Source organism: Ambystoma mexicanum, chromosome 2p, assembly GCF_040938575.1.
Source record: "Ambystoma mexicanum isolate Mex_15411 chromosome 2p, UKY_AmexF1_1, whole genome shotgun sequence".
Taxonomy (NCBI): Eukaryota; Metazoa; Chordata; class Amphibia; order Caudata; family Ambystomatidae; genus Ambystoma; species Ambystoma mexicanum.
Genome location: NC_090923.1, coordinates 197,581,844 through 197,600,205, shown reverse-complemented (window position 1 = coordinate 197,600,205; position 18,362 = coordinate 197,581,844). Strand labels below are relative to the sequence as shown.

General features: G+C 45.5%; 1 protein-coding gene across 6 annotated transcripts in view; it reads right to left on the bottom strand.

Annotated features, from left to right (window-relative positions):
- LOC138566340 (protein SSUH2 homolog) overlaps positions 1-18,362 on the bottom strand; it is a 620,994-nt gene that overhangs the window by 194,246 nt on the left and 408,386 nt on the right. For all 6 annotated transcript variants that reach the window (XM_069643482.1, XM_069643483.1, XM_069643485.1 and 3 more), the window contains one exon: positions 11,281-11,410. In XM_069643482.1, coding sequence (XP_069499583.1) covers positions 11,281-11,410 — 130 coding nt within the window. The remainder of the gene's footprint in view (positions 1-11,280; positions 11,411-18,362) is intronic.

Genomic DNA, 18,362 nt, shown 5'->3' with positions numbered 1-18,362 from the left:
CAGGTAAATTGCAAGAAATGGAGAAACCAGAATCACTCTTCCAAACAATGAAAACTAAAAGGATGTCGATAGACCAAACAAGAAGTCGTGAACTGGTCTTTAGGAAACATAGAAAGACCTGCCTGGGTGGAAAAGAACCATGTCCATGGCAAAATTAAGCCTAATAGAGAGAGATTGAATGCAAATGAGAATAGAGATGGGGATAAAAGAGGAAACAGCAACCAGAATAAAAGGTCCTAAACCAACCTATTGTCCTATGCTGGACAGAAAGCAAAATTCAAGCACCAGGATTGATCGAAACTACAACTTAAAGCTAATACTGGTCAGAAGATCGATTGATAGATCACTAATTCTGAGTAGAAGTACAGTGATGAAAGTAATTAGACATGTGCCAGCAATGCGACACATATCCTCAGAGGATATAAGAGTGGTGGAATTTGTCTCGGAAGATAGGGGAGACAGAGTAATCCTGCACTTAAGATTGTTTGACATCAAAGAGGCCTTGTTGAAGCAAAAAGAAAGACACAACCAAATGATTTGCTGAGAGCAAACCCTCTAAAGTAGCCCCAAGTGTACACCCACAGTTGAAAAAAATAGATAAAGAAGACTACATGGCAAAAGCAGTGAGTCTCCCAATTTCTAAAAAGGAAATATCTAAATTGGGCAATTTTACAATTAGGAATGAAGACTGCCAAAAAATTGGTCAGTCAAACTCCAATAAAAAGAGGAAATCGACTACAGAGTCACAAGATTGGTCGTGGATTGCTGAAAGTCTAGTGTAAGGAAATGTATAGAATCTTGATCCTGTAGGGGGAGAGGAGCTAAAAGTGTGCTGCTGGAATACCTAGCCTTTGAATTTTTGTTTGTCGACAAGGAGCTCATTCTTGTATTATTTAACATTATATGCCTTCAGAAGACATGGTTGAGAACGAAACCTGCTTGTGATGGCTATGAGGTGTACTGGAATCCGGCTTTGAAGGGCAGCCGTGGGAGGCCTTTCTCTGGGTTATTGACCTTGATGAAGGTGGAAGGGGGTCTAAAAGTGATTTCTCATTCCACGCCAAATCCCTACACTCAAATCTTGGTATTGGAAAGACATTCTAAATCGGATGTTTTTAAACTGCTATTGATTAATGTATACAGAGGAATGAAAGGTCTAGCGATTGAGAGCTGGTTGAAAACAATAATGGAGAAAATAGATTTATTTTTAGTAGAGGGAGGGAATTGCAAAATCTTAATTTGTGGAGATCTCAACTTCCGCCTCCTATCAAAGAAAGGTATTCCCATTTGTCGTGAAAATCTGCAGGGGCTAGCTATGAAATGGATGAATGAGATGGGAACTCATGGTATGGAATTGGTGAATGGCTCATATGTGGGAGATCGGCCAGGGAGAAACACCTGGAGAAGAGGAACTCAGGCTGCGTGCCTGGATTACTGTTTCGTTTCCTCTATCTTGGGACAGGCGATAACAAAATTTAAGGTGACTCCGATGCACCAGAGCGACCACGATTTACTGGCTATGAGCATTAAAACCGCCTTGAGTAGGGACAGAAAAACTTTGATGCCGCCCATTGAAATTAATGAAGGTATGAATAGAGTAGAAATACCAACGGCTGCTACTCCGCTTCTGGCTGAATAGAAATTCTTAAAGATAAAAATCTGGTAGAATATGCTTGGACCCTGACAAGCTTTAAAAAAAAAATGGGTCCTAATGGAAAGCCGGTCAATGGTCCAGTACATATATATGATATGGACCTAGTAAAATGCTGTAAGGCCCATTGACCCGAGGTCAGGAAATTAAAACAAAATAATGGCCTGCAATTAAAGGCTCTACTCAGGAAAGGCCAGCAAAGGTATAAAAATTGGGTCAAGAGCCACAGGGTGACATTCAAGCAAAGAGAGGTGGAAAAAATGCTACGCATAATTTGTAGCAATAACTCCCGTAATTTATAGGATCTAATTAATAATATTGGCGGCAGTAAAACACCATCTATTTGGGGGAGTGTCTGAAGATCGATGGGTAGAACATTATAACAACTTGTTTAGGGCTCTGGGTGTAAGCCCTCAAAAAGTGGAGAGAGAGAGAGGTTAAAAGGCTGGAGATTTTAATTTGATAAAGAATATCTAGTAAATATGATTAAGAATTTCAGTACATCCAGAGTGGCAGGCCCTGATGGGGTTTCAAATAGTGAGATAAAAAAACCCGGAAGCATGGGCAAATTTTGCCTTTATTCTATTTACTAAGATAATGTCAAATCATAACATCCCCAGATCCTGGTGTGAAGGATGGGTAGTCCCCATATTAAAGAAGGGTGATAGGACGGATACAATGAACTATCGGCCTATCACCCTCCTGGATTCCCTTGGGAAGCTTTTTGTCTCATTAATACTCCAGACCCTAAATAAATGGGTCCTTGCCAAGGGAATTTTAGATCCCAGACAGACGGGTTTCCTAAAGGGGGTGGGGACGCAGCTGAATCTTTTTATTCTAAATCTACGTAACCAGAGGGCTCTAGCCAACAATACTACAATCTATATTGCCTTTTTGGATCTGCACCAAGCTTTCGATGGAGTCGATCGTGATCGCCTATGGGAGAAATTGAAAACATGGGACTGCCCAATAGATATTGTAGAGGCAATTCAAGCATTATATACCAGGACATCTATCAGGGTCAGATTGGGAAGTGATGCTCGACTGTCTAAGAAAATCTGGACTTTTAGGGGAATAAAACAAGGGTGTGCCCTGGCCCCTATTTTATTCTGTTTATACGTATCCGATCTGGGTATTTTGCAAAACAGTATACGTGCTTTCCCCCAAAAATGAATGGAAGGTAGCTGGCATGGTTACTATATGCCGATGATACTGACTTCTTTGACTTAACTGAAATCGGTCTGCAAAGGAGAATAGTAACCTTTGAGGATTATCTAAATACCAATGACATGAAAATTAATGTAGGAAAGTCCCAGGTTATGGTTATGACAGCAGCAAGGAAAAGGAAGATCAAAGCCTTCTCTTGGAGGGTTGGTAACCAGCGTATGGAAGTGGTAGATGCAATCACATACTTGGGTGTGAAAATCAATAGAAATACTAACGAAAGTACCCACGTATCGAGGCTAAAAATAAAACTTTTAGCCCTTACGAACCAAGGAATCGCCTTCCACAGACGCCATTGGGTCTTTTCCATATTACCGCTCTTAAGGTTTTACCGCCAAAAAGTTGTACAAGTTCTTACTTATGGAGCAGAAACCCTACCAAGTATGAAAAAGGAAATTTGGCCCCAAATGGAAGGCCATTTTTGGCAGAAAACTTTAAGGTTACCTACTTGCCTTTCGACAGCAAAAATTTGCCAGAAATTAGGATTATCGTCGATGGCAGCTATTGTCCTGTGGAAGGAAATTTCCTTCTTCAGGAAATGTATCATGCAAGAACCAGCCAGCTCTTATTCCATACTAAGCCTAGCAGGCAGTTGTAGGGAAAAACTGTTGGTAAATTGGTATGATGAAATGACAGATATCCTGAAATGCTTGGAGGTTGATGTGGTGATGTCAAAGGAAAATCCGGTAAAGGTGAAATATCGCCTGGAAACAGCAGACTGGATTCAAACCATTGAAGCAAGGCCCATTTTGCTTGACACCTTTAAATGGTGGAAGAAGAAGAGAGGTTTAAATGAACCACCAGAATACTTATGTAAGTTCCCATGTTCTTATTATAGAGAGCAACTTCTCTGCTGCAGAATGGATATTATGCCAACAAGAGTAACCCAATTCAAGCGCAAACAACCAGGGATAGTTAATAATAACTGTTGATTCTACAACAAAAATGAAGTGGCAGAAACCTTATACCATATAGCAATGGTTTGTGAAAATCTAACTGTTGAAAGAGCTGCCTACATGGGAGGGTTTGAGAGGGGAACCCTAAGTTCAGAAGATTATTGGGACTGGATTTTGATTGGGCACCATAAGGCCCGACTCTGGCAATGATGAAATGTATAAATGCTAAACTGAAAAGATGATGAATGTAAAATGGGAAGATAAGTCTGGAAACCTGCTACCCATGGGGATTGGACCCAGATAATGAGTATGTTGATTGTGTTGATAGTTGGCAAAAAAGTGGAGGAGAGAAGGTGGAATCTTTGGATGTTGCTACTTTGTATTTTCTTTTTTTAGGAAGTAACTGTTAAAGGTTTCGTTGTTACTAGAAATTGTATATGTTGATTCAATCTTTTTTTAGTTTGAAACCAATAAAAGCTTTAATAAAAAAAATTATAATTACAACGCCTTCAAACTCTCCAGAACACTGTGGCGCGCCTCGCTCTGGGAGCCCATAGACTAACTCACGCTTGAGAACTACTTTATCAACTGCATTGGCTTCCCATTAGGAGTCCAGTCAAGTTCAAGTGCTCTGTCTCGTTCACTGTGCTACTCATGGCACCGGGGCAGAATTCTTACATTCTAAACTTGTGCCCTACATCCCTAACAGAGCACTTCGCTCTCAAATCAATCTCTGCTGTGTGTTCCTAGGTTCCGTCGTGCCAGAGCGGGGGGTCCTTTACGGTGCTTGTCCCTATGCTTTGTAATGCCTTACCATCTGATCTTCTAAATCTTTCTGAGTATCTTCCCTTCCGAAAAACTTTAAAAACCTATCTGTTCTAGTCTTGTCTTTTTGGGGAACAGAGGGAGGACAGAGACAACGATCTTACTAGGCCAAGTGACATTGAGATTGTGCAAGTGCAGGGGAGGGAGGAGGGGGAAAGTGCCTGGGGAAAGGGAAGGGGGCAGTGCTGTACAGCATGGGGTCAAAGCAATGACTAGAAGTGCGGCCAGCAGGTGGCAGGTGCAAGGGTAAGTGCAGGCAGCAGGTGTCCAAAAGTACAGGTAGGGGGACAGCAGGGTTACAGATACAGACCCAAGTGCAAGGGTTGCCGGGAGGAAGTACAGGCGTACAACTGGGCGGGCAGGGACCTGGGACCGAAATCAGGAGGGTAGCCAGGTGACCAGTGCAGTATCAGAAAGGAAATCAGCAGGGGAGAGGAAGAGAGAAGGTATCTCTACAATACAATAAGTAACTGGAACAGAAACATTACAGCAACAGTGAGAAAGGGGATAATATGCATCTCCTCAGCACTCCACATGAGGTGGGCTGTGCTGATCTCAGAATAGGGATTGTAAAAACCATCAAAAGTACCCTTAGGAACATTAGTTCAAACAAGTAAACCAAGAGAAAATAAAAAGGGGAGCACAAGTGGCACCCCGGCAACACTGCACAGAAAGTAATGCAATAGTAAAATGTAGATGCCCAAAATGTTATAGGAAAGTGTAGATTCAAAAATAAAGTAGGGAGAGTCTTAAAAATGACACCCATAAAAATTGTAAAAGAAAGGTTGAGGGGGGAAAAAGGTTCCCACTCATTCAGGAACATACGTATTTGCAGACCCAAAAATGTGTAGTCTGAGTTTACTGAACTTTGCAATCATGCTAGAATATCTTCGACTATTAATTTTGATAGCCCAAAATCAATTAATAGGTATTTATTTGTTACCTCAGGCAAATCTCAGGGCAATCACATAATTTGGACAGATTTTAATGTCAGGAAATATAATATCTGGCTCAGTGAGCATATGGGTACAGCTGAAATTCTCCTGGACAAGTATGACTGGGTTATTCGGTAAATGTTGGATTAGTCATTGACCAGGGTGTGCCCTGGGCGTACTTATTTACCTTTAAAAAAAGCATTGCATGACATTAATATTACTAGCAGGACATGCTAGTCTAAGAGGAGTAACACTTTGGTGTATTTTGGCTAGCGTCGGAAGCGGCGGCAACCCTCTGTGGCTGTGCGGCTTGATGCTTTGAGTGGGTCCTTTCCTCTAGTGTTACTGTTGGTGTGCGAGTTGAACGCCGGCCCATGGCTCCAGTGTTCCCTTGAAATCACGAGGGGTCCTGCTGCGGACCCGTTGCGGTAATCCGCGTTACGGGCTAGCCCTCAACTTGGGGCTCACTGTGGTTTTTCCAGCGGCCTTGATGCCTCACTTCATGCAGAGGGACGCTGGCAGGCAGAGTTAAGGCGGTCCGCTGGGAAGTCCGGGAGTGCACTATCCCTTAACTGAACCAACGGCTGGTAAGCCTGGATGCAAGCGACTGTGTAATTTATGCGCTGCAGTGTGTCTGTTATCCAGGTGGCTGTAGCCACAGTTATATCTTAGGGTTAACATCGCCATTAGGGCAGCAGTATTCTGTGCAGGGATACTACGGTCATCCTACTGTATATAGTGCCCCCAGTGTCCGATCCTGTACATGTGGTTTATCTTAGAGGGGTCGGCCATGTGCGAGAAGGGTGGCATGATGGCTCCAATGGCTGGGAACCTGGATTCAGCGGAATCTGCGCTGCCTCAGGGAGAACAATGGCCCCTGCTTACGGCTAGTATTGCCAAAGAGCTGCTACTATGCACTAGTCCATTCGATCTCAGCGTTACGGTGGATGCCCTGAGTGCTTGGGTGGTGGATTTACAGCAGGCCAGTGGGTGCACGGTCTCTCATACAGACATGCCCCTGACTACATCCGCCCTGTTGCAGCAAATTAAATCAGATTTTGCCTGCCAAGTTGCCCTGCAAAGGGAGTCAACAGATTTTGCCTCACAAAATACATTCCCTAAAGTAAAGACCATAACAACCAAAGGGCAAACTCTAGTTTTTAATGAGGAAGCTAAGCCTTCCAGAGTAATTTACAAAGGTGAGACACAGGACATTTCTCTACCGCCCCTGGTTCCTGGATCTGGTCAACAAGTAACCAAACGACCTTCAGTGGGGTTTGATGAACGGAAGAAGATCTCTTTGCGGAATTTACAGTCCTGAAAGTCACAATGGCCCAGAATAAACAACCAGAACACCTCTGACTTTATCATGGATAATAGGAACTGTGTCATAACTAATATCCCAAAGATAGATGGTAAAGAGTCTAAACAATCACTACACAACAAAGTACTTGCCTGGTTACACAGGACAGGGCGCAGTCCGACGCTCCGTTTTGGTGACTCTTCACAGATTGGACATTAAGGATTGGTGTACTCAACCTAATTGTGACTGTATATTAGTGGGCTGTTGGGGTAGCTCTCTTCCTGCCTTTCTAAAATGCTCTAAATATATTCCTAGAGGATCGTCGAGTTTTGATCTGATATTGTAATAGGGAGGTGTACATAGTTTACGGCCCTAGTATCTTGTCTGCTGTTCCTCTTAGCCCTCCTCTCCAGAAAATTGTCCTATATTGCTTCTTTCCATTATGTGTATTTTCACTCCCCTTCATATGCTGTGCACTTTATGTTTTATGGTTGTTGGTTTTGTATGCGCCCTCACACCTTCGGGTTTATGGTGCGCGGTATAAATGGAATAAAGTAAAGTAAAGTAAAAGTGCTATGTAATGCACTTCGGAAAGTTTAAAGAAGTATCAGTCACACTTGGAAAGAAAGGAGGGCTTTTAGTGAATCCCTTCATACGCAATATAAGAATAGGCTTTGTAATTATAAGTCTAACTTGAATAATGTTAATTGCCGCTTTTTGTTATCAATGCTTCGGAGCAATTTTAGTAAAAGGTTCTGGAGCTCTTAGCCTGTGTCGAGAAAAAAGCTCAAAACCTACTTGTTCAACTAACCGTATGCTGTATGTACCCATCGAATGGCTAATGTCTGTAACCAGAGCCTAGAGGACTAGGGCTTTACGCACTTCTACATATGTAAAAATAAATCCGAAGTTTATGGCTGAAGGTTCTCCTTCCAAACTGAACCCCCTTTCGGAATCTTGTTGGGTGTATCATATTACTAACCGATATTTAAGCAATAAGCCCCTCTCTGGGGGGGGAGGGGCATTGCTGAGTCAGGCAATGCCCCTGGGCTCATAGTTACAGGCCAAAGCAAAGCGAGAGCCTTAACAAAGGCCCCAGTGCATTAACTGACTCGGTAATGCCCCCCCCGGTTGAGGGGCTTACTGCCATTAGTGCTCCGGCTCGTAAAACTGGGGCACTAAAAGCATTTTTTCAGTTGCACATAGTCAGTTCTTCCTTTCCATGGCGACTAGTGTAAATAGTAAAAATAAAAATGGAAAGAAAATGGCAGCCATGGAAAGGGAGAAGGGTCTACACGAAAGGGAGAAGGGACTACACGAGTGGACACGCTGGGGACATAAGTGTTCCCAGCGTGTCCGCTCCCGAAAAGAAGGTAAGTGTGTGGTGGCATGTTTGAGTGGAGGGGAGGAGTAGGGGGAGCGGAGCACTTATCTCAATCCCCGGCGTGGAAATATGGTGGCCTCCAGCCAGGAGGAGGCTATCTAAATGGTTTTGAGACAATGTGCTACTTGCAATTAATAGGTGTACGGCCTTTCCAATGCACTGTTTAAGGGTAACTCTGTTATGTGGGCAGGTATGTTTGCTTCTCTTTTTCATCATGTTATTGAAAACGGAATTGTATTGACTAGCTGGAGAGAGCCAATACTGATTATGATGTTTAAGAAGGGTTGTCGCTCTGATCTGGTAAATTACTGCCTTCTAGCCATGCTCGATTCAAGTGGCAAGATCTTCTCTCCTTTTCTCTCCTTCTGTGGAAATTGTAGATGTAGATTGATCTATGTGGATTACTAAGTAAAATGCAAACAGTCTTCAGGCGCGGCAACAGTACCTCTAACAACATAAGGGACCCTACACTTTTTAATGGCTGACAAACTTAGGCATCCGAATAGGTGCTTGTAAATATGGTATGTCCGCTATGCTAGCGTGTTCGACTCTGTATCACATATTTTGTTATGGAAAAAACTGACCAGTTGGTGTACTGACCCGTCTCTATTGAACTTCATTAAATCTTTATACACTGATACATCAGTGGTAGTTCTGGTCCATCAAACCAGTCAAGTTACCAGTACGGTCCCAAATAACCAAGGTTTGAATTAGGGATGCGTTCTCACACCCCCGCTTTTTCAAATCTATGTTGCGATATGAATCAGGAACTACATGTATGTCAGAATTTTCCACCACGCATTGGGGACCACGTATGTATACCCTTCCTGGCATATGCTGATGATACCATATTGTTGGATTTTACGTCCATTGGCCTACAGTGCAGTTTACAAGCCCTTGCAATCTATGCTGCTAATAATAATATGAAGATTTCATTACAGGAAAATGAAGATTATGATTATTGGAACACGGCCAAAAAGTAAGAAGTGGTTTAACTGGAGAATTGATGAGGAACCCTTGAGATTGTAGAGGTGTTTATTTGGGGGTATGCATCAGCTGTAGTCCCTATTTGTCCTTTTATGAGACATATCTCCCAAATAATTTATAAAAAATCGGTTATTATACGTCGATTCATTATTAGAAAGGGTGAATCCATAAAGTTAGTATTCAACGAGCTATTTGGATAAGGCACTGAATTTATACTGTTACGTTTTTTCAAATGGTTCAATTGCATGGAAAGTAAATCATTGAGATCTATAAGGGGGGGTTCCCCAGGCTGTCCCTGTAGAAGCACTTAGGTGTAAACTAGCTGTACCTTCACTTTTTGGGTTGTGGCTGATTCCCCATAGCAGGTTTTTTATTAAATTCATATGGGCTCAAGCTGGGGATTCGGCCCTCCCCAGTCTGTTGTCTCATGATACTAAAGCTAACGCCCAAAATCGATTTTATAATGATCTGGAGAGCACATAAATGAACGATACACCTTAATAATATCATTGTACAATTGTTTATTTATAACGTGCTTAATATCAGAGATTGGTTTCCAAGCATGTCTCGGGAATCGAACCTGTGTTGCGCTGTGTTTTGCTTCCAAGACAAACGCGTTGCCCCTGAGCTCTCCCCCCTCACAATATAGGACTGTCATCACCTCGCAGAATATTGTCCCACTTATCTCAATCTTCTTAAGGTCAAAACAAAGTGTTGGGATCGTGTTATGAACATATCTAAATTGTGTGGGGAAAAACGATATTCCGAATATGTTAAATCTGGTTTTCCCTGTCCATATCTTTTAAAGCCTTGTGCCTCATTCATTAGGCGTTTTATTATTTATTTGAGTTTTAACATCCTGCCAACCTAGGAGTATGTTGGCGCATGGCAGGGCGTCCCCTTGGAAAGCAGATGCCGACTTTATAGAGAGGCGATTGAGACTAGTAGACATCTTTTATTGGAGTGCTACACATTAAGGGAGCAGCATCGTAGAGGCTATCACAATGGCATCTATTGTTTAGATCGTTTATCCACGGATCCGTTTTGGAGCACAATATATTCCGCCCAGTCTTTAGTAATTAGTGAAGCAGTTGCTTGTTTATGGACGGAGGCGTTATTGAAGTTAAAGCTATAATGATATTTTTATCTCGATTTAGACTCCTTTTTGTATTTCAATGATGTGATTAAGTATCGTGATTTTAGAACGTGAGTTTTAAATTGTTGGACCTCAACTTTAGATTTATTGCAATTGCAACATGATGTATTGTTTATCTTGAGTTTATGTATTATAAAGTGCAATGGCACTTAAAACAAATAAATACAGAATCCACAAGTCCAGCAAAAAAAGCTGGGGATCTCACAGGTGAAGGTGATCTGATATGAAAATCTAACCTAACACACACCACTTTCAAAATGCACCAACTACTATCCTAGTTTCTCTGCCCTAAACGATGCAGCCCACCAGAGGTGCAAACATCTCCAGTGTCTATTTGAGTTTGACATCCCTGAACTTCTATAATCACTTTAAGAGAAATAAAGTATTTTCTGGTAGCAAATATTACAATATGTAGGTACATAGTGCTTAATGCCAGACTCCTGAAGCATTCAAGCCCTGCAATGATAGCTGCTTTCCCCCAAAGGTATGCAGTACTTTCACTTTAGAAGGACACAGCACTAAACCGGCTATACCAGGATTGAAAACTGCAACGTGCTGGGTGGAGGCGAGTGCTTAACCCGTAAACTATCTGCGTTTTGAATTTAAAAAGAAAACAACCCGTAAGCTATAAAGGTTAACAGAGATCCTGGGGTAAGCTATAAAGGTTAACAGAGATCCATTCCCCAGGTAGATGGGGGCGGTGCCGGCTGTCAAAGAGAACACCCTTGCATAGAGATCCGGAGAAAGTCTGTACTGCAACAACATAAAGAAATGAAAGGTCAATACACAAAGACACAGTTTGCTCAACAAACAGTCTTTTCAAAAACTGGTTGTGCCAGGTTGAATTCCCCAGAGACCGTCTGCTCGCAGACTTGCATTTTGGGAGAGTTCCTCAGTCAGGTCCCCCTGTGGTACATACTCTGTAAGTGTTGAAAGGCTGGAAGTCCCGAAACACCATCTCTTTGGCCGGAGCACTTTTGTAGCAGCACTTGCTCTCTGCATACTGTACGAAGGCGTGCTTTGCAGTCTCTTCAGTAATGGAAGGAATACTGGAAATAGAAACAGAACATTAGGACGATCAAACGATGAAAAACGTGCCCTGATGAATAGTAAGAAGCCTTTGTGTGTTGAGCTGAATACGCAGTGCATGGATGTGGGGGATTGGGCTTTGAGCTGAATATGCAGTGCATGGATGTGTGGGATTGTGTGTTGAGCTGAATATGCAGTGCATGGATGTGGGGCATTGGGTGTTGAGCTGAATGTGCATGGATGTGTGGGATTGGGTGTTGAGCTGAATGTGCATGGAAGTGTGGGATTGGGTGTTCAGCTGAATGTGCATGGATGTGTGGGATTGGGTGTTGAGCTGAATGTGCATGGATGTGTGGGATTGAGTGTTGAGCTGAATATGCAGATCATGGATGTGGGGGATCGGGCCTTGAGCTGAATGTGCAGTGCATGGATGTGTGGGATTGGGTGTTGAGCTGAATATGCAGTGCATGGATGCGGGGGATTGGGTGTTGAGCTGAATATGCAGTGCATGTGTGTATGAGATGAGATTGTGTGTTGAGCTGAATATGCAGTGCATGTATGTATGAGATTTATAAAGCGTGGTCCTAGGTGGGAAGCAATGGAGCGCTGTACATAGGAGATGCACCCAGAGGGTTTTACACATAATAGTGCAAGGGTAATAAAAGGGCTGAGATGGATAGCTGAAGCAGCTGTGGCAGTGAGCACAAAAGGGGGAAATTCGGGTAGAAAGGATCAACGATAGGCTAGAAGCAATGGCTGCCAAGTTTCCCAGTTGACACGTTGAGTCAGTCCTCATTGTTTTCCCATTGGATTCTGGTATTTGTAGTTTCATTTTCCCTATTAAGTATAGACCCAGGACATGTCCAGCCAAAACATAGGTTAAGTGCTAAAAAGTACCAATCTCATGGGTCCTAACCAAGAGTGCAGAAGACTGGTGAGGAAGCTTGGGACCTTTGAGGCTCTGAAGGTGCACCAAGCAGGTAGTCAGCAAACTGAGCAGAGAGTAGCGGCTAGAGGGAAAGAAAGCAGGGGGAGGTGGTTAGCAGGGGAGAAAGAGAGAGATAGAAGGAGGCAGCGAAGAGGAAGGTCTTGAGGAGTTTCCGCTCACTCATACAGCGTTGGCAGAAGACGAGCAGAGGGCTCGGGAGGGAGAGTATTTAGGAAGTGAGTGTTGCAGGTAGAGTGGGTTCAGACCCCAGAAAGCCTTGTGGACAATGCAAAGGGTCTTTGGTCCTTGCAGCCACGGGGAGCCATTGGAGGGATTTCAGCACCGGAGAGATGCAATCCCTGGGCTTTGAGGCTAAGGATAAGTCTTGCGGTTCTGTTCTAGGTGAGTTGAAGAGGATGGAGAGTAGAGGCATGGAGGTTGAGAAAGAGGCTGTTGCAGTAGTCCAGCATAGAGAGGACCAGGGTCCTCCAACGTATTCCTCATCTATGGCATGAAATGTTTACAGCTGTGCTGCTTCAGAAGTTTTTTCGGCAGAGGGCGTCCTTGCGTCGAGTCGATGTCCCTCGAAGGGCTCTGACGACATCATCGGATGTTATAAGTAGCACGCACGACACCCGTAGCCTCAGTTCATGTTTTTTCCCTCCCTCACAACATGTGACACGCATGCCCAAAACCCAGCATCGACAGGAGATAAGTTGTAATGGCATGGGAAATTCTTGAGAGGGGTAGGCGGGAGGGCGATGAGGAATACGTTGGAGGAACATCCAGTCGAAAGAACGTTACCAGTTTGGTAAGTAACTTGTTCTTTGAATTGATTGTGTCCTCCAACGTATTCTCATCTATGATAGACTCCCAAAGCAGTAATAATGATTGAAGGAGGGAAAAGAATTTAGACACATCCAATTAAATGGCAGAGTAAAGCACTGCCTTACCAAAGGCAACATCCGGAGCATGGGAAGTATCCAGGGAGTAATGCTTAACAAACCTGTGTATAGAAAACCATGTTGCAGCATCACAGATTTTTTTTTACAGGGACTCCTCTCTGGAGGGCTGTTGAAGTAGCGATGCCCCTGGTGGAATGAGCCTTCAGACCCTCAGGAGGGTCCTTACCAGCCAACCGGTAGCATTCTGAAATAGTGAGGATAATCCACCTAGACAAGGTCTGCTTAGAAACAGCCTGTCCTAAACGGTGTCCATTATACCCCACAAAAGCTGGTCATCCACTCTGAGTTTAGCCATCCAGGAGAGATAAAAGATCAAGGCCCTTCTAGGATCAAACACATGGAGCCTTTCCTCTTCCTTACTAGGATGAGGAAGATGATAGAAAGCGGGGAGTACCACTTTCTGACTCAAATGAAATTCAGACACACCCTTCGGTAGAAAGGACGGACGTACTCTCAAAACAACCCTGTCCATGTAGAACAAAGTAAAGGGTGGCTTAGAAGAAATGGAGCACCCATCCGAAATTTAAAAACCAAATTAAGGTCCCAGACCAGCACCTGAAATGCCGACGGAAGGAACACATTTGTGTGCCCTTTAAAAAGCTGAGTGATCAGTGGAATTTTAAAATAAGAGCATTCCTCTGAAGAGCGCTTAAATATAGGCAGCGCTGCCAAATAACCTTTAATGGCACCCACTTGAAGACCCTTGTGGGCCAAAGAAAGCAAGAAGGAGAGAACCTCAGGAATCAAGCACTGAAAAGGATCCACATTCTTTCCTCTGCACCAGTCTCAAAACTTGTGCCAATGGCAACGGTACAGGGACTTTGTTGCCAGCCGCCTAGCCAAAAGCAACACCTCCATCACGTCATCTGGGAGGTCCCAATCCCTGTGTCTCAACCTCTCAGAAACCATGCGTGAAGGTTGAGAGTCTTGACCTCTGGATGGAGAACCCGACCTCCCTCTCGTGAGAGAAGATCCTCTCGCTGGGGAAGACGCATTGGAGGACAGATGGACATGTCTAGAAGGTCCGGATACCACACTCTCCTGGCACAACCCAGAGCAATGAGGATCATGCGGGTCCCAAACCTTCTCAACCTCCTGAGAACTTGAGGGATGTCGGGGATAGGAGGAAACGCGTACAGTAGAGGAAAGAGCCACTCCACGACGAACGCGTCTCCTAGAGCTCCTCTCGGAGAAGAATTCCCTCGAGCAGTACCTTTCGCACTTTCAGTTGGCACAAGCCGCGAACAGGTCCACCTTTGGGGTTCCCCAAAGGGCGAAGATATCCTGAAGGACTTCCTGAGCTAGTTCCCACTCGTGGGAGACCGCGCTCTGCCTGCTCAGAGCGTCCGCCGCCATGTTCTCCTCGACAGCTAGATGAACCGCTGACAGGAACATTCCCTCTGGTATTGCCCAGAACCAGATCCGCATTGCCTCCCTGCACAAAGGCAGTGACCCCACACCCCCTTTCATTTTGAGGTAATGCATTGCTAGTGTGTTGTCTTTCATTATCAGGACATTAATCCCCCATACACATGGCAGGAAAGCCTTCAGCACCAGTCTGACAGCTCATAGCTCCAAAAGATTGATTTAAAGTCTGGACTCCGATGGAGACCAACAACCGCTGATGGACAGATCGTCGGCATGAGCTCCCCACCCTATCAGGGTAGAGACCGTCACCGCCATGGTTGCCAAAAAGGCTCTCCCTTCATGAGATTCTTCACGTCGGCCCACCACAGAAGCTCCTGCAGACCGCGAGCGGAACATGACGGAGATCCGACATCCTACCCGAGAAATGGGACCATTGAGTCCGTAGAGCCCACTGAAGGGATCTCATCCTCAAGCGGGCCTCTGGCACCGAAATAATGCAGGAGGCCATGAGGTCGAGCAACCTTAAGAATTCTAAAGCCAGAAGACTCTGGGCTTGCTGAAATTTTGTGACCATCCGAAGAATGTGATGAGCCCTCACCTTGGGTGGCGAGCACAACCCCAAGGACGTGGCCAAAACTGCCCCTATTTAATGGAGCTGTTGGCATGGTGTCATATGCGACTTCTTAAAGTTTAGAGAGAAGCCCAGCTTGTGAAGGGAGTGGCAGGTGATGCTGAGATGATCCAAGGCTTGTTCGGGAGAATGCACCCTGATCAGCCAATCGTCCAGGTAGGGGTAGATGTGAATCCCCACTCTCCTGAGATGGGCTTCCACCACCAATATGAGCTTGGTGAAAACCCTCAGGGCGTAGGTGAGCCCGAACGGCAGGACCCGAAACTGATAGTGGGATCCGTCCACTGCAAACCTGAGCTATTTCCTGTGTTTGAGATGCATCGGCACATGAAAATAAGCATCCTGCAGGTCCAATGACACCAACCAATCCTGAAGTTGGAGGGCCTGAAGGATCTGAGAAAGAGTGACCATCTTGAACTTGTCCTGCATGAGGAACTTGTTCAAGTAACGGAAGTCCAAGATGGGTCTCAGTCCTCTGTCCTTTTTGGGTATCAAAAAATAAGAGGAACACCAACCCTTGTTCCAGTCCGCCACAGGCACTGGTTCTATAACGCCTTTCTCCAGCAGGGCTAAAATCTCCTGCACAAGGAGTGGATCCGGAACCGTCAGAGTGTTTCCCCGGTCTATTGTCGTGAGGCCGTTGGAGAAAAGAGAAGCAGTAACCAGAGCCTATTGTATCCAAAGCCCACGCATCTGAAGTAATGGCTCGCCATTCTTCGATATGCTGTGACAGCCTGCTCCCCAACGGAGTACAATGAGATCTGGCCTGATGGCAAAGAGGCAGCAGCCTGAGTGGCTTTGGCACTTCTACCTCGTCCACCATGAGTGAATCTACATTGGCCCCTTTGACTGGCCTCCGTTTTGCCTTTCCAAATGAGGAGCAATAGCGAAAGGAACCACCCCTCCATTGCTGTCCCCTAGGACGAAAAGGCAGAGGTTGTCTGACAGCTGCCCCAAAGATTTGGAGGTCTGCAACTTCTCAAGGCTCTTGTAAGCCTTGCTGCCAAAAAGATACGACACATCAAAGCACATGTTGAGAAGAAGGGCTTGTATATCGGGTGCAAAACCTGACTTCCGCAACTACGCAAACCTTTGCATCATGGTGCTCGTAGCCATGTACCTTGCAACACTATCCGCAGAGTCCAACCCAGACTGAAGGGATTCACACATGGCATCCTTGCCATCCTGCACAATAGCTAGAAAGTCATCCCTTTCTTCCCCTTTGGGAATATGCTCAGCCGCAAGCGAAACAATTCCACAGAGTGTGCGAAACATTTGCCAAGTCACAGGTGGAGTTGGCCAATTTCAGTGCCATACTCCCAGCAGAAAAAACCTTGGACACCCATCCATGCATTTATCGTCCCTATCAGAGTACGCTGCCTGCTTCGAGGTGGCCGTAGCTGCCTGGACCACCAAACTCTCGGGAGTAGAGTGTGTGGATAGGTAGCCGGGGTCGCTACTGGATGGGTGGTATTTCTTTGACAATGACTTGTTAACAGCCGAAATAGACGCGGGGCATTCCAAATAGCAGCCACCCTCTTTTGCAGAGCCACATGAAATGGCAACAGTAGACAGACCCTGCTCCAAGATGTCGGTAAGGTCACCCTGATCATAAGCAACCGGAGGCCTGGACCAACCCAGGTACTCTACAACCTTCAATATCAGCCTCTGATAAGAAGATTCGGCATGATCACGAGGCTCGGGCTTCCCAAACTCCATCTCAGGAGACGTGTCTAGGCCACTGGCATCATGCAAAGATTGGCGCAGATCCTCAATGAGACTTTCCTCGGAAATCCCAGGTGTCCCATAAGGAAGACCAAAAGGCACATGCTCCTCCTCAGACCCCTCTTCAAAAATATTCTGGCGGGACTGAATGAACTCCTTCCTAGGGAGAGGAGTACACCTCTTATCAGGGACAGGCTTCACAGATTTAGGCGTAGCCTTCCTCAGAGGTGCAACAGCCACAGGGGGTTTCCCCCGGTAAATTCTGCCCAATAGGCGTGGATGGTGTCAACCGCTCCGACGGCATCAGCGTCAATAAAGACATCGTAGGCGTTGAAGGCCTCACCGGGGGTAAGGATCCGATAGACTCACTCGATGGACTCGGCGCCGATGGCGTTGACACCTTCTTCGACAAACATCACAGGCTGGATGGTTTTATTTGGAGACGAAGACTGCGACCTGGACCTGGCACGTCTCTGGCGATCCCCTGAAGCCTTGTCCGAAAGGGACCTCAATGGCTCCCGATGTTTATCGCGCCGACTACCCGGGCCCGAGGGCGCACGAACATCGGACCGAGACCATTCCTTGCCAGCTTCAACTGAAGGCGTGGACGGAACAGTGCCGTGAGATTGAAATATTTTCAACATTTGCTCCCAAAAAGACTCCCATTCCTCGGGGGTAGAGGATTTGGTGGGGCATGACATTTTCTTCGGATAGTCGTCTTTCGACGAGGACGGGGAAGGCGAACGGTGATGGCGCTTCCAGGACCGGCTCAACAAACAGGAAGAGCGGCATGAACCACTCTGGGACCTAGACCTCCTCGACGTCTTCCCGACGAGGCGACTCCCTCGACTTGTCGGTCGACATACCAGCAGATTTGGATTTACAGGGCTTGGAAAAATGGCCTACCTTCAATTTCCCCTTACGCTCCTGCAAGACCTTGGCAGTCAACGACTGCCATTTCGAGCATTTGTCCGTGGCATGGTCCTCACCAAAGCACCACAAGCAGATCCAGTGCATGTCTGTGATGGACATCTTGGACCAACAGTCCCGACACTTCTTAATGCCAGACCGCAGGGTCGTCGGGGTGGAAGAAGAAGACAATCGCACAATACGAAGTAGAAGATACGAGGTGCGCCAAGTTCTCAAAGCAAACACGTTTGCGGAAAAAACGGAACTGAGGCTATGAGCGCCGTGCGTGCTACTTATAACATCCAATGACATCACCCTCGATGGAGGCCTTTGAGGGATATCGACCCAGCGCCATCGATGCAAGGACGCCCTCTGCTGAAAAAGTTTCCGAAGGAGAACAGCTGTGGACATTACATGTCATAGATGAGGAATATGTTGGATGACAC